The sequence below is a fragment of the Dama dama genome, chromosome 5, assembly GCF_033118175.1.
Source record: "Dama dama isolate Ldn47 chromosome 5, ASM3311817v1, whole genome shotgun sequence".
Lineage (NCBI taxonomy): Eukaryota > Metazoa > Chordata > Mammalia > Artiodactyla > Cervidae > Dama > Dama dama.
Window position 1 is genome coordinate 100222969 of NC_083685.1, and position 17077 is coordinate 100240045.

At 45.6% G+C, this 17077-nt stretch overlaps 1 protein-coding gene across 1 annotated transcript in view; it reads left to right on the forward strand.

The window, feature by feature from the left end:
• Nucleotides 1-17077, forward strand: part of DNAH9 (dynein axonemal heavy chain 9) — a 290174-nt gene that overhangs the window by 15342 nt on the left and 257755 nt on the right. The window contains exons 5-6 of the mRNA XM_061141084.1: nt 3961-4172; nt 5267-5500. Coding sequence (XP_060997067.1) covers nt 3961-4172; nt 5267-5500 — 446 coding nt within the window. The remainder of the gene's footprint in view (nt 1-3960; nt 4173-5266; nt 5501-17077) is intronic.

Below are 17077 nucleotides of genomic sequence, written 5' to 3' on the forward strand. Positions count from 1 at the left end.
TCCGCATGGCAGTGTATATGTGTCAATGCGACTCTCGATTCATCCCACCTTCTTCCTCCCCCGCTGTGTCCACAAATCCATTTTTCTATATCTGCATCTGTATTTCCTGCCCTGCAAATAGGTTCATCAGTGCCATTTTTCTAGATTCCATATATATATATGTTAATATACAATACTTGTTTTTCTTTTTCTGACTTACTGCATTCTGTATGACAAACTCTGGGTTCATCCATATTTTAAAATATGCAAAACAGTAACTCCTTTTTTGGGCATGTGATGTGAGTTTTCCATTTATGGTTTTATAGAGATTTAATGGTTTCGTTTTATATGGTTTTATTTAGGTTAAAATTAGAGTCAAATTAGGGAAAGGTATGAAGTAATACTACAGGTTGTAGGCAGTCATGACAGATATCATAAAGGGGACATGCCAAGGATGGAAGTTTGAGGCTCTGAAATAAAACATATAATAAAAGCATATTTATGAGTTTATTATTTAGAGCCCCAAGTATATTTTTTACTGTAAAAGATTAATAGAGTATAATCATTCACCTTGATTAATAGTATTAAAAGATTTGGTTCCCCAGACCTCTTTCTAAAAGTTTTTTGCGAAAGAATATATTATGGCAATGAAAAGAAATTAGAAAAAAAAAGACAATATCATCATAATTGTCTCAGAGAAATACCACTGTAAAAATAGAAATCCTTGAAATATATAACTCAGTCCAAATAATGGAAGAAGAGAAATTTTGATCACAGTTGCCAGGTAGAGACTTGGTCAGAAATTTTGTTGGGATCTTCAGAGAATAAAAATCTTTTAGCTGGCACCTGATTTTCCTCACTTCCAAACTAATTTAAAGAGTTTTTGTCTTTATTCCACAGATAGTATGTGCTTTGCACAGACATACTATATGTCTTGATCAGGGCAGTTCTTTGGTTCACAGATGGACAGAAGAGAAGGGCAGGAAAAGATGTAGTCCTGGATTGGTGGGCACATGGGGAGTAAAGAGGGAGGTCAAGAGAACGTAGAAAAATGTGTGGGAACAAGATTTTCTGAAGTGCAGTCTATTGGGCAACAAAGAACCTTGGGAACAGGAAGAAAGGGTATCCTGGAAAGGAAAGGACCGGGGGAGTGAAGACCAAGCAGGGAGTCCCTGCCTCTGGCCACTCGGAGGCAGGGTTGGCACAGTGCGGCCCAGTTGCCGGTCCAGGATATTTGTGGGTAGAAGCCTGTGGAAAAAGGGCTTCCCAGGTGGTGTTAGTGGTAAAGAACACGCCTACCAATGCAGGAGACATAAGAGACGTGGGTTCTATCCCTGGATCAGGAAGATCCCCTGGAGGAGGGCATGGCAACCTACTGCAGTATTCTTGCCTGGAGAATCCCATGGGCAGAGGAGCCTGGCGGGCTGTGGTCCTTGGGCTTGCAAAGAGCTGGACACGACTGAAGCTACTTAGCAGTCGTATGTGGGGAGAGATGTAAAGTCCAGAAGTTTTCCGGAGCTGCCATGAAACTGGCTCTCGGGTTCCCACGAGAGCCCATTGCACGCAAGCCTTGTCAACACCTGCTCCCCAACACTCAGTGACATCAAGTTAGTAGCTTGAGATCAGACACGGTGGGAAGATTAGGAGTATTTACATCCCAGAAATTGGCAAATGCTAAAGGCTTTTGGGATCAAGGCTTTTGTCCCAGAAGAGCTTGTGGTTAAAGATTTACCAGCAAACCACACATATTTCTGTGCAACTGGAGTTTATATTTGAATCTGTTTTGTTTGGGTTTTTTTTGGCCACATTGCCTGGCCTGTGGGATTTTAGTTCCGCAACCAGGGATCAAACCCAGGCACTGTGCAGTGGAAACATGGAGTCCTATCCACTAGGCAACCAGGATATTCCCGATATTTGCATTTTTTAAACGCTGTTAGCCTAACTCTGTTTGTATCTTTCTTCATCTGCCTTGTGAACCAAGGTGACTGCACCCTGGAGTAGATGAGCCAGCCCTCAAGTGTTGAGCTCTTGAAAATCAGGGGAGTGCGTATTTGTATGATTAAAGGAGATTTTTCTTATTAAAAAGTACAACATGAAAAGGAAGCTCCCGTGGTGTGATGCTCTGTTTCTTTTCCCTCAAGGCACAGATGAAAGCCTGAGCATATGCTCATTGGAATGACTGTTGGATTCTGACACCCCCCCCCCCCCCACCCTACAGTGGTTCTGATACTTCCATCAAACCCTCCCATTTAAGAATTGCTGTTCTAATCGATTTAACATGACATCTGTCTTTAAAAAATTGGTTTACATAGTCCTTCCCACAACCCCATTTGGGGTATAAAGCACTGATGTACACATCCCAAACTCCCATGTGTAGTGAGCCCCACAACCATCAATGTAATAAACTCGGGTATAATCCTGCTTTTGCTCAGCTGGGCAGGGCTGACCAATTAATTGGTAGACTCAAGGCAGGTTATTTAGGTCTTAATTTTTTTTTTTAATTTTCAGCAATTTTTATCAGATGGTACAGTGGTTTTATTTATTTATCTATTTATTGGGCTTCTCTGCTAGCTCAAGTGGTAAGGAATCCACCTACCAATGCAGAAGATGCAGGTTCTGTCCCTGGGTCAGGAAGATAGGTCCCTCAGAGGAGGAAATGGTAACCCACTCCAGTATTCTTGCCTGGAGAATCTCATGGACGGAGGAGCCTGGAGGGCTACAGTTCTTGTGGAGTCCTGCAGAGTTGGACACAGCTGAGCATGCAACAAATTACAAAAAATTAGAAAAAGAAATTTATTTGTTATTTTTTGGCTGCACCACGCAGCATGCAGGATCATAGTTCCCTGACCAGGGATTGAACCCGTGTCCCCTTCATCAAAAGTGTGGAGTCTTAATCACTGGACAACCAGAGAAGTTCCTAGGTCCTAATTCCTTTGCTTACAAAATGGAAATAATGAAGCTACCTCACATGATTTTCTGTGAGTTTTTCTATGAGTTGGATGGTGTTTGGTATATTGCAACTGTTTACTAAACAGTATATATATTTTGAGTTTCTTTTAGGATGAATGCTGAGCTTCATCCACATAAAATAACCCAAGACCATCTGCTGTCATATGACAGTGCCAGGTTACCTGCCCTGGAAAGAAGCAGCCTTCCTAAAACACCCATTTCTGGGCCTTTGCATCCCCTCTCAGTGGTCTGCAGAATTGGCACCCAGAGCTATGGTTTTCCTCCTTTCCCCTCTCGGCCACCACAGGATGGTGGATGGAAAGTGCTCTCTTTCCTTGGCTTCATTCAATGGAAATGGCAGGAGGTTTTCCTGGCTTTGAAGACCAGCAGAGCCTTGCCATAATCAGCCTGAGCTATTTCTCTATTCCCTGTGACTTGTCCTCCGTAAGAGCTCAATGAGATTCTTTATTGGCAAATATTTATGAGAGATGTGACCATGCACGCAACACCTCCTTTGGTCCAAGCACTGAGCTAGCCGTGTATGAAGATTCAGTCTTGCTGCCTTCACAAGAACCCTTTAAATGAGTTACTGTTCAGCCTGTTGTTGAGATTCAGACAGGATAGTCATGCCTGAGGTCACGCATTTGATGTATCGGCATTTGAAGGCAGATCTTTCTGCCTCTTAAAACCCGTCCTCTGTCATCCATCCCATATTACCTCAGAGGTAATACCAGCAGTCACCAAGCATTTTCTACACACACAGCACCTGAGGGCCTGGGGCTGGGAGGGCCAGGAGGCCATTTAGATACAAGAATTCTGTAAGAGGGGCTCCTCAGACCCCTCTCCCAGCTGCCCAGGGCTCTTCTGATTTCAGTTTCCTCGCAAGAGCTGGCCAGCCCTCTCTGCTCCCTCAGCCCAGCAAGAGATCACAACCCTTGCTTTCTGATCCTTCACGCCCAGGCCTCAGGGCTCCGCTTGGCAGGTGTGAGCCTCAAGCTGGTACTGTGATGGGTTGTCTCCTGTTCCTTCCAGCTCTGACGGAGGCGCGGGACATCTACACCCACCTGGCGCCACTGAGCCGTCACCTGGAGAGCCTCGAGAGCCTGGAGTTTCCCGACGTGAAGCCCCGGCTGCGGCCCCTGCTGCACGTGGTCTGCCTGATCTGGGCCATGTGTGAGTCTTACCGCTGCCCAGGGCGGCTCACGGCGCTGCTGCAGGAGATCTGCAACCTTCTGGTCCAGCAGGTGGGCACCCAGCAGTCGCCAGCCTCACCCCAGGGGCTGGATGGTCCAAGTCACAAGAAGTGTAGAGTGTGCATCTGTTTTTTCAGAGCAATAATGAGGGCCCAAAGGGTTCTCCTCTGGTAGCTCAAATGGTAAAGAATCTACCTGCAATGCAGGAGACCCAGGTTCAATCCCTGGATCTGGAAGATTCCCTGGAGAAGGGCATAGCTACCCACTCCAGTATTCTTGCCTGGAGAATTCCATGGACAGAGGAGCCTGGCAGGCTATAGTCCATGGGTTGCAAAGAGTCGGACACGACTGAAGAGACTTAGCAGAGGATTCTCAGACTTGAATTGCTTTATCATCATAGCCGGTAATTCCCAACGCTGTTCTCAGTCCTGCTGGGGTACTCTGGAGGACCTGGGTTTGGGCACAGGGTAGAGATGGTGAATTTCAACCTCCTTAAGGATCTTTATATATATATGTATATAACTTTATTTATATATTTATCTGGCAGCACTGGATCTTGGCTGCTGCATACAGGCTGTTTTCTCTACTTGCAGCGAGGAGGGGCTACTCTCTAGTTGCAGTGCGTGGGCTTCTCTCTTGCCCTGGAGCTCAGGCTCTGGGGCACACAGCTTCAATAGTTGCGGCTCCTGGGCTCGAGAGCACAGGCCCAGTAGCTGTGATGCACTGGCTTAGTTGCTTCTCATCATGTGGTATCTTCCTGGATCAGGAGTGGGACCCATGTTTCCTGCAGTGGCAGGTGGATTCTTAGCATCTAGCTACTAGGGGAGCCCAGAAAGCCAGGGAGTCACAACAGAAAGCTGGAAAGGATGCCTGTCCAGCCCCAGCTGTCCCAAGAGAAGTCTCACTGTGTTTCCTTGTCTCTGACTGGTCACTTGCCACCCCTGAGCCCGTCACTGACCATAGCTTGACCCCTGGTCCCAATCCCGCTGTGGGACTGAAGGATAGGGTCTGATGTTTCCTCTATTAGGCTTCTGGAAAATGTTGCATGGGCAGTCGCTCAGTGAAGAGCCGTAGGCTGGGCAGAGTTGTGGACCATCCTTGCATCTGCAGCCGGGCTTAGTGCCACTCCCTTGTCTGCCCTCCAGGCCTCTGTTTATCTCTGCCCAGAAGACCTCCTGAGAGGTGAGGTCGAAGACAGTGAGAGGAAACTGCATGTGGTCACGGACACCTTGAGCTTCTTCAAGCAGCTGTTTCAGGACAGAAGGGAGAATCTCCATTCTTACTTCAAAGAGAACCAGGAAGTCCGCGAGTGGGATTTCCAGTCCTCTTTGGTCTTTGTGAGATTGGATGGCTTCCTGGGGCGACTGGGCATGGTGCAGGTGAGTGTTCTCCTCCCGTCAGGGCCTGGTTCCTTGCAGGAGGGAGCAACCCAGGGATCTAAAATGTAGCAGCAGCAACAAAGAATGGAATATCGTCATGTGCAGCATCATGAAGGGATCTAGAGACTGTCATACTGAGTGACGTAAGTCAGGCAGAGAAGGAGAAGTACCATGTGATATCACTTATATATGGAATCTAAATAAATAATACAAATGAACTTATTTACTACACAAAAACAGACTCACAGATATAGAAAACAAACGTGCTTGCCAAAGGGGAAAGAGAGGTGGGGGAGGGATAAATTAGGAGTTTGGGGAGTAACAGATACACACCATTATTTGTAACAGAGATAATCAGCAAGGACCTACTGTATAGCACAGGGAACTATACTGAATATTCTGTAATACCCTACAAGAATCTGAAAAGTATATGTGTGTGTGTATATACACACACATACATGGGCTTACCTGGTGGCTCAGTTGGTAAAGAATTTGCCTGCAATGCAGGAGACCTAGGTTTGATCTCTGGGTCAGAAAAATCCCCTGGAGAAGGGAATGGCTACCCACTCCAGTATTCTTGCCTGGAGAATCCCATGGACAGAGGAAGCTGGCAGGCTACAATCCATGGGTTGCAAAGAATCAGATATGACTGAGCAACTAAACCACCACTACCATATATGTGTGTGTATGTATATATAGTGTATGTATATATGTGTATGTAAATATGTATGCATGCATATGTGTGTATATATGTATATATGTGTGTATGTAAATGTGTATGTATGTATATGTGTGTATATGTGTATGTAAATGTGTATGTATGTATATATGTGTGTGTAAATATGTATGTGTGTATATGTGTGTGTATATGTATATATATGTGTGTGTAAATGTGTATGTATGTCTGTGTATATATGTATATATGTGTGTCAATATGTATGTGTGTATATGTGTGTATATATGTATACATGTATGTAAATATGTATATATGTGTATATGTGTGTATGTAAATGTGTGTGTATGTATGTGTGTATATATGTATATATATGTGTGTGTAAATATGTGTGTATGTATATGTGTGTATATATGTATGTGTAAATTATGTATACATATGTGCGCATGTATATATGTGTGTGTAAATGTGTATGTATGTGTGTATATGTATATATGTGTGTATGTAAATATGTATTTATGTATATGTGTGTGTATATGTATATATTTGTGTATATAAATGTGTATGTATGTATATGTGTGTATATGTATATATGTGTGTATGTATATATGCATATATATCTGAATCACTTAGCTATACACCCAAAACTAACACAACACTGTAAATCAGCTATTCTTCAATTTTTAAAATGAAGTGTAGTATTTAAGATTTCAAAAAAAGAAAAGAGGAAGAAACAAATATTTATCAAATGAATTAATTTTTAAGAATAGTTGCCTTTCAAGGTATGTGGCAATCCTATTTTATTCTCCAATGGCAATTAAGTTTTCTTTTATGCCTACTTTTCATTACATTTTATGTATGGAGAATGCAGTAAGAGAATTATAGTGTATCTGCAGTTCCCAGGCTATGTCCTTAGGTCAGCATTTGGCCTTTCTTTTCTTTATTTCGGGTCTGTGTCTGCCTAAAGGTAGGATGACCAGATAAAAAGTGAACAAGTGAAACACAGCAAAGTGCGGAGTAAGAAGAGGTCCAAGACAGCAGGGTGGTCAGCCTCGCATTGCCTGGAAGAACCCATGATTCAGTAACTGATTTAGAATAGTCATCATGTGATGGTAGTTCTACTAGAAGTTCAAGAAATTCTGATCATAGTCTCAGGTAGAAGTCTCAAGGAATCAGTCGACAAATTCAGTTGGTTTTCAAATTACCCATAGTCTTCTTGCTGGCGGTCTCATGGGAAATGGCCAGTGAGTTGACCTGGATGCAGCGGGCCATGCCCACAAAGCCACTGCCTTGAACTTCTCCACTTTCCCACCATCAAGGTGGCTCCAAAAACTACAAGACTAGCATGAGTGCTAAGTTGCTTTAGTTGTGTCTGACTCTGTAACCCTATAGATGGTAGCCTGCCAGGCTCCTCTGTCCATGGAATTCTCCAGACAAGAATACTGGAGTGGGTTGCCATTTCCTCCTCCAGGGGATCTACCCAACCCTGAGATCAAATCTGAGTCTCCTGTGTCTCCTGCATTGGTATGTGGGTTGTTTACCGCTTACACCACCTGGGGAGCCCAAGACTAGCATGAATACCTGTACAAATGAAATACGACTTTTGCTCAGAGTCATGACTGTCCTCCCCGAGTTGTTTAAAAGTCAATGCGAACGTTAGTTTAAGGACCAAGGTAAGAAAACACGAGCCTTTCTCTTTGGACTGTTTTCCTCTTAGGATTTAGTGTGATTACCATGTGTTTGCATGCTCTGCAGCTCTGTGTTCGCTGATGAAACTTTGCAGGGAGAGTAGTGGGTATGACAAAACAAAATACATACTTATCCTAAAATTAATTTGGGAGATGCAGGGTCAAGTTCAAGACTAGGACAATAGCCAAGGAGACTGAAAAGGAATCAGAAGCATGTTTCTCTCCATGATCAGCAGAGATTTGGGGTGAAGAGAAGGGCTATGTTGGGAGGAGGTGGTGATAAGTGGCACAGACCATGCGATTATGAGGATTAGAGAAGAAGAGATGGAATCTCTTCACTTCAGCCCCCAAAGCATAGTTCCACGACTGCCGTGCTCTAGGCACCACGTACCAGGCTCTGAGCTGGGGCCGCAGGGGTAGGATGGTGTCTAGGATACAGTTTTGCCTGTAAGAAGCCCACAGACCAGAAGACATGGAAAGGGCAGAGACTGATGGAGGAGATCAAGGGATGGGACGACAACAAAATCTTGAAGCTTCCCTGAGGTGTATTACATGCCATGATAAAAGCAAAGTGTGTGTGTTAGTCACTCTGTCGTGTCCAACTCTTTTCGACCCCATGGACTGTAGCCCACCAGGTTCCTCTGTCCGTGGGATTCTCCAGGCAAGAATACTGGAGTGGGTTGCCATTTCCTACTTCAGGGGAATCTTCCTGACCCAAGAATCGAACCCAGGTCTTCTACATTGCCAGCAGATTCTTTACCGTCTGAGCCACAGGGAAGCCCGATAAAAGCAAAATTGGTGTGATATTGGGAGCAAGAAGGATGGGTTCCTAACCCAGAGGGCCTCTGAGAAAGTGGGGAGCACAAGAGGAAATAAATTTAGAAACTGTAGTAGGAATTCTCTGGGGAAACGAAGACTGGTGAAGGTGGGAACAGAGACAGCGAAAATGTATGAGCCAGAAGGCCAGACCCTAGATCTTATGAAAGGTGTACCTTAAATCCTTCTCTGGGATCACGGAGAGTATAAATAATTGATGCCTAGCTTTTTCCTAAATGCTTTGTTTTTGGCACCATTTCCACTACAGCCCTTGAGGAGAAGCCTCTCTTCTCCTTCTTCTCCATTCCATCCCTCTCCTCTCCAACACCAACCCATTCACTGTCTTTTAACTGGAGGTGACAGAGACTCTCTCACTCCTGCCTGCCCCTGGCAACCGTGGGGACCAGGGCAAACAGCCACCTTCACAGTCTCCCTAGCCCTGAGGATAGTCCTTGCAGTGGAAGCCAGGGAGCAGGGCTCAGCTCTGCACATGCTAATGATGTGACTTTGCATATAGACAGCTATCCTGATGTTGAGCGCCTAATCTGCTGGGTTTATTCAGTGACCACAAGCAGCCCTAGCCACTAGCCTCCCCGGAGTCATTACCCTTGCAAGAGTCCACTCTCTGGCTGCTTTTTCTTTCTGAATCAGTGCACAGATGCATAAAAAGCAAAAAGCAGTTGTCCCAGTTTAATTAGAAGATGAGATGAATGTCACCAGGTCCTGCTCCTGTTCCCCTCGTAAGTTTTCTGTTCCTGGCTCTGGTTCACTTCTCTGCTCTTAGGCCAAATGCCTCCACTTCTTTTGTCCACTCATTTCTCGTCTGCCTCCCTCTTCCCTCTTCCTTTTCTACTGGTCTCCCTCCCCTTCTCTATTTTCCTTCCTCTTGTTTAGCTTCTCTTAACTCTCTGTTCACCCTGCATTTCCCTGAGTCTGCCTTTTCCTGTGGCTGTTTCTTTCCCTCGTCCGGGCATTTCTCCCTCGTTCATCTCCTAAACATTTGCTCAGATTGCCCCCTGCCCCCTGTCTTCCCAGTCCCTTCCCCCCTCAACTCAGTGCAGCAAGACACAGGCTATCGATCGGCTCTGGGCATATTTCACATCGCCCTTTAGTTAACATTCTGTGTATCTCCGTGATCGATGCCTGCTTGAGATGGGGTTAATCTGCTTCGCTCTAGCAAGAATTAGCATGAACCCAGCCCTATTCATCTTGCCGTTCTGTATACTTCGTGGCCCCTAAACCATGGGCAGCTGCAATTAATAAATACATGAAGCCAAGTTAGTAAAATGATTTCAGTGTGTTTTCCTCTCTGCCTGCTCACAAGGGTGAGGTTGTTTAGGGCTGGTTTTTAATCTCCCTTGTTCTATTTTCCCCTCTGATTTGCCTGGCCTTTTTTTTTTTTTTCTCTTTGAAACAAGAAAGTTTTATTGTGCATATGGATGTTTCCCCTCTTTTGCTGTGCAGTCGCTCAGTCATGTCTGACTCTGTGACCCCATGGACTGCATGCAGCATGCCAGGCTTCCCTGTCCTTCACCATCTCCTGGAGCTTGCTCAAACTCATGTCCATTGAGTTGGTGATGCCATCCAACCATCTCATCCTCTGTCGTCCCCTTCTCCTCCTGCCTTCAATCTCTCCCAGCATCAGGGTCTTTTCCAATGAGACAGCGCTTCATATCAGGTGGCCAAGGTATTGGAGCTTCAGCTTCAGCATCAGTCCTCTGGGCACCTGCTAAATGAAGGTGAGGGCAGGACTGCTTGGCCAGAGGTGTTGAGCTGTCCTGCAGGTCTGTCTTCAGAGGCATGTGGAGTAATTGCATTCTCTGCAAACCTTGTCCTCCTTCTCCTCTTCTTCCTCCTCACCATCCCCATGATGCAGCTAATCTCTTAGAGAGCTAACCCCTGGGAGGGAAAGGAAGAACAGACCAAGAAAGAATTAACATCTTTCAAGAGCCAATCTCATGTCAGAACTGCAGCCTTAGAACCTTGGAAAGAGCTGGGTAACAGCACCTTTGGCAAATGAGCACCATCACATGTGACACAAAAATGAACTTGCCCAGGGTCACAGGCTCAGCAAGGCTTAGCTGGGGTTCATACCCCAGGGTACAGGGTTCCAAGCACTGTCTTTCCACCAAACACAGACGTCTCCCAGCAGTTACAAAGATCTGTTCCCCTGCCTCCCTCCCTCCCTCCCTTTTTAGAGTCCCACACTGGTTTTATAGTTTTCTTCTGCCCCAACACACTCTATTCTGTATTTGCACATACTATTTTTACCATATGATTTCTCAGTCTTTTTTTTTTCCTGAATAAGTCATTTGGGTAAAATTATAATTCCCACTCCACGAAAGGGCCTTACTAAGGAAATCCCGAAAGTATGTACAATCTTGACAATATAAAGGAACAGTCGAAAATCAAATGGAAAAGTCTTCCGCTGCCTCTGGATTTTGTTTCCCCACCCTGCCTTCCTGCAACGTGCTTCAGTATGCACCTGTGCACCCACACACGACACACAGCACACTTATAGACACACACGGCACATACATGCACACCACGCTACACATGCATGCACACACACACACCACACATACAGACACATACTGCACATACACTCACACCACGCTACACATGCATGCACACACACACACCACACTCATACATACAGACACACAGTGCACATACACGCACAGCATGCTACACATGCACACACACACACACACACACCACACTCATACACACACTGCACATACACGCACACCACGCTACACATGCATGCACACACACACAGACACCACACTCATACATACAGACACACTGCTCACAGACACACAACACTACACATACAGACACACTGCACATACACGCACACCACGCTACACATGCATGCACACGCACACACCACACTCACAACACACAGACACACTGCTCACAGACACACAACACCACACATACAGACACCTACTGCACATACATGCACACCACGCTACACATGAATGCACACACACACACCACACTCACACACACAGACACACTGCTCACAGACACACAACACTACACATACAGACACGCCCTGCACATACACACACACCACACTACACATGCATACACACACCACACTCACACACACAGACACACTGCTCACAGACACACAACACCACACATACAGACACATACTGCACATGGCACAGCACACTACACACACACACACAACACTACACACACAGACACACACTGCACTTATGCATATGGTACTACCCACACATTGCACACACCACGCACACATCGCGCATACACACTCACCACACACACAGGTGTGCATGCATACACTGTGTACACACAGTACATGCGCGCGCACACACACAGTTTGTTGTTGTGCTGTAACATTGCAGATTCTGCAGCTGCCCTGTTTGTGTTTCCACCCCAGCCTCTCCCCTCCAACAATGCAGTAAGCAAGCAGCTTGGAGAGCACCCCCATCTCTTTCACTGTGAAATGGCTGTAAAGCTGTGATTCTCTTGGAGGTGAGACGCTTTCCTGCTGAGGCTCCGTGCGCAGTGATTAGCAGGCAGTTAGGTAATAAGCTGACCTAATCTACCACATTTCCCTTGCTCTTTCCACGTCTCCAGCCCCTCCGCCAGCTCCTTTTATTCGGGTCTAATTGGGCCGCTTCCCTTTCAGCCAGGCCTGAGCACTCAGTCGCGTAGGAGACCATTAGCTGCATAAGGTCGACCGCCTTCAGAAGGTAAAGAAAACAGTCTTTTTCCCAATGACCTTTTGAGATTCTCGTCTGTGAATGTCTGCTTTGTGTTCGCCCTTAATGAATTCTGAAGACATTTCTTTTAAGATGCGCGGCCTCTCCTGAGAACAGGCTTGCTGTTTGTGGGGCCACATCACCCCATTAAAGGTTGCACAGTTTTCAGAAGAATAGGACCCAGTCAATCCAGCCAGCTGCCTGGGACCCCCCTGCTCTTTGTGGCCTCTGCCTGGAAAGGAGCACCTGAGTATCAACTTCTGTGCACATCTCTTAGCCACTAACCTGATCTAATGACATTGGGGTGATGCTAATTAATTACAGTGCCTGCCGTTCATTGAGGGCTTCCCTGGTGGCTCAGTCTGCCTGCAATATGGGAGACCCAGGATGGATCCCTGGGTTGGGAAAATCCCTCGGAGAGGAAAATGGCAATTCACTCCAGTATTCTTACCTAAAGAATTGCATGGACAGAGGAGCCTGGCAGACTACAGTCCATGGCATCACAAAGAGTCAGATATGACTGAGTGACTACACTTTAACTTTTTTTTTCCCACCATTTATTGAGGGCTTCCCAAGTGGCTCAGTAGGTAAAGAATTTGCCTGTAATACAGAAGTCGCAGGGAATGCGGGTTCAATCCCTGGATAGGGAAGATCCCCTGGAGGAGAAAATGGCAACCCACTTCAGTATTCTTGCCTGGGGGATTCCATGGACAGAGGAGCCTAGTGGGCTACAGTCCATAGGGTCGCAAAGAGTTGGACATGACTGAAGTGACTTAGCATGCACACACACCGTTTATTGAAGTTGTACAAAGGCATTCCCTTGTAACTCTGTAACTCATCTACAGGTCAGGAAAAGGAGGATTAGAAAAATTAAGTGTCTTGCTTTATAAAAGCCACGTAGCTGGTGAATGGTAGAACAGGGCTGTGTGAACCCAGGGATCTGTGCCCCAGCACTCCTCCCATGATGCCCTGTGTCCTACCCCTGACCTTGACATTTTCAGCCTGAATACAACATCATGGATTTTGTGTTTACAACTGTGATGGATAAAAATGAATATTTTAAAAATTTAATCTAAATCTCTCATGGGTTTAAATGGCCTTTTATCTGTTTTGTGAGGACTTCTAAATAAACAATGGAAAGAGCTTACATTTAAATATTTTAAGAACCAAAGATATAGTCACCGTTGTTTCTGTAAGTCTGTTTCTACGAATGTGATTCGACTTCCTGCCTGATGCAGGAATCTTCTTTATGATACCTCTGTGACATGACATCAGACTTTTAAAATCCACCCAGGGGGACTTCCCTGGCGGTCCAGTGATTAAGACTCTGATCTCCCAGTGCAGGGGGCATGGGTTCAATCCCTGGTTGGGGAACTAAGATCCCACATGCTGCATGCTAAGTCACTTCAGCTGTGTCCAGCTCTATGCGACGCTATGGACTGCAGCCCTCCAGGCTCCTCTCTGTCCATGGGATTCTCCAGGTAAGAATACTGGAGTGGGTTGCCATTTCCTCCTCCAGGGGATCTTCCCAACCCAGGGATAGAACCCGCGTCTCTTACATCTACCTATGTTGTCAGGCAGGTTCTTTACCACGGCACCACCTGGGACACCCACCTGCTGCATAGTGCAGCAGAAAAGAAAAGAGCTGTGAAATCCACCCAGATCTGGGGAGCTCACCACCTCTCTTAGCAGCCCAGTGTATGGCTGGACCTTTCCAGGCATGTGATGGTTCTGTTTCGTGGAGTAGAACCACATGAAACTGCCATTTCTTGTAGGTCAATATGGTCAAAAATCAGAAACTTTGTAAGTTCAGCCTACAGGTTGACCCCAGATCTTCTGCTTTGCCCTGTTCACTTACTTTCCTTAGTTCTGCCCTCAGCTCAGGGCCATGCAAGGTTCTGCCTTGCACTTGACCACAGCTAATTAAACATTCAAAGGCACAGTTTTGCCTTGCTTCCTAATTCTCTGTTCTTGTCTAATTCTCTTTATTTTATCTAATTGTTCTGAGTCCAATGTTCCTAGAGTCTCTACCACCCTGTCACCTTCTCCTGGAGGTACTGTCGCTAAGTCCAAGGTCAAAGATGACATCTTCCTTCATTCAACAAATATTTCTTCAGCATCTGGGACTCTTCCAGGGATGGAAAATACAGTGGGATCTCTGGGGGTGTTTACAACCTACTGAGAAAGGTGGATAGGAAATAAACAATATAATGTAATCCCAGATAGCATAGTATAATGCCAGAGAGTGATTAAGAGTTCTAAAGAAAAGTTTATGCAGGAGAAGGGTATACAGAGTGTAGGAGAAAAGTGGGGTAAGAGTCTCTCTTATTGAGGGGAGGTGTAAGGAAAGGATTAAGACCTTGAACTGAACCCTAAATAAATGTATGGCCCATCATGTGTTTGTTAAGCAACGTAAATATCCATTGTTTCTAGTGACCAGAGTTTCTCCAAAAATAGAATGATTATGTAAGTATTCTTTTGGGGCTTCCCTGGTCTCTCAGTGGTAAAGAACCTGCTTGCCAATGCAGGAGATGCACATTTGAACCCTGGGTCTGGAAGATCCCTGGAGAAGGAAATGGCAACCCACTCCAGTATTCTTGCCTGGGAAATCCCATGGACAGAGGAGCCTGGCGGGCTACAGTCCGTGGTGTCACAGAAGAGTCAGACATGACTTAGTGACTAAACAACAATATCTATGATTTACCTGTTAGATTGAAAATGAAGCAACTTTCAGTGACCACCCAGGACTGTGCTTCAAGAATTCTTGAGAAATAAAGTATAACAAAATTGTCATCTAGTTTTTTTTTACATAATCGAACACATTAAAATGCATCTGTCTTTTAAAATGGTTAGATGATCCTTCCTAAAAACTGAAATTAACATCCACAAACTTATGAAAAATGGGTACCCAGGTGACATTCCACAGCACAAGCACAGTACATTTCTCCTATCAGAACGACTCAAATTACTGCTAAAGTCCATTTCATTTGAATCAAGTTGATTGCTGTCTCCTCCCTGCATACAAAGTCAAACGTGTGTTTAAATAAAGCTTACCCCCTTCCCCCATCCTTGGCAGGATCTCCTGGTTTGGGTATACATGTTCCTTCACTTGGCTGTTTCTTTCTCCTCATTTCTCCCAATTCAGCCCCTGGCTCATCAGTTCAGTCACTCAGTCGTGTCCCACTCTTTGCGACCCCATGGACTGCAGCACGCCAGGCCTCCCTGTCTATCACTGGAATCTACTGAAACTCATATCCATCGAATCAGTGATGCCATCCAACCATCTTATCCTCTGTCGTCCCCTTCTCCTCCCACCTTCAGTCTTTCCCAGCATCAGAGTCTTTTCATATGAGTCAGTTCTTTGCATCAGGTGACCAAAGTATTGGAGCTTCAGCATCAGTCCTTCCAATGAATATTCAGGACTGATTTCCTTTAGGATGGACTGGTTGGATCTCCTTGCAGTCCAAGGGACTCTCAAGAGTCTTCTCCAACAACACAGTTCAAAAGCATCAATTCTTCAGCACTCAGCTTTCTTTTTAGTCCAACTCTCACATCCATACATGACTACTGGAAAAACCATAGCTTGGACTAGATGGACCTTTGTTGGCAAAGTAAAGTCTCTGCTTTTTAATATGCTGGCTAGGTTAGTCATAGCTTTTCTTCCAAGGAGCAAGCCTCTTTTAATTTCATGGCTGCAGTCACCATCTGTAGTGACTTTGGAGCCCCCAAAAATAAAGTCTCTCACTGTTTCCATTGTTTCCCCATCTGTTTGCCATGAAGTGATGGGACCAGATGCCATGATCTTAGTTTTCTGAATGCTGAGTTTTAAGCCAATTTTTTCGCTCTCCTCTTTTACTTTCATCAAGAGGCTTTTTAGTTCCTCTTCACTCTCTGCCATAAGGGTGGTGTCATCTACATATCTGAGGTTATTGATATTTCTCCCGGCAATCTTGATTCCAGCTTGTGCTTCATCCAGCCCAGCGTTTCTCATGATGTACTCTGCCTAGCTGAGCAGAAAGGGGACTTAGATGGCTGCCCATGGCTGCAAGGATGGGTACCCAGCTGAAAATGCAGGAAAAGTCAGCCACTTCTCACAACTTCCTGGTGCTTCTGTCTCTGCTGCTGGGCTTGGTGTCTTGGTGAGAAGCAAGAGATGGGCTGCCCCCTGCTATCCTGATGGGTTAGCTCAGAGCAGTGGCCAGTGATATGGGCATTCCCTGGAATGATATCAGGACCCGCTGGGTTTCCAGTCTTGGGTCACTTTTCCCTCTTATTGCCCTTCAAATCTCCTCAGGATGGAAGACTGCCTCCCAGGGGTCCTCCTGTTTGCCATGTTTGCCAAAATGACACAAAGGTACCCCCATCTCCCTCTTTGCTACTGAAGAGCTAAGCACACAGATTGGAAGGTACAGCAGGAAGAATGCCTTGATCTAGAGACTTTGTGGTTTTCAATGGGTAGTCGTGATAGATAAGTTAGATGCAGAGTTAGAGATGTCTTGAAGGCTCCTATCCTATCAGAAGTGAAGCGTCCTCGATGGACTCAAGCAGCATCACTCCCCCGGGGCTCTGGGCTGTATTGTGACCTGTCACTTGATCCCGAGCCCTGCTGGGAACTGCCACGTCAGTGGTGACAGTCACACACACACTCACTGCCTAT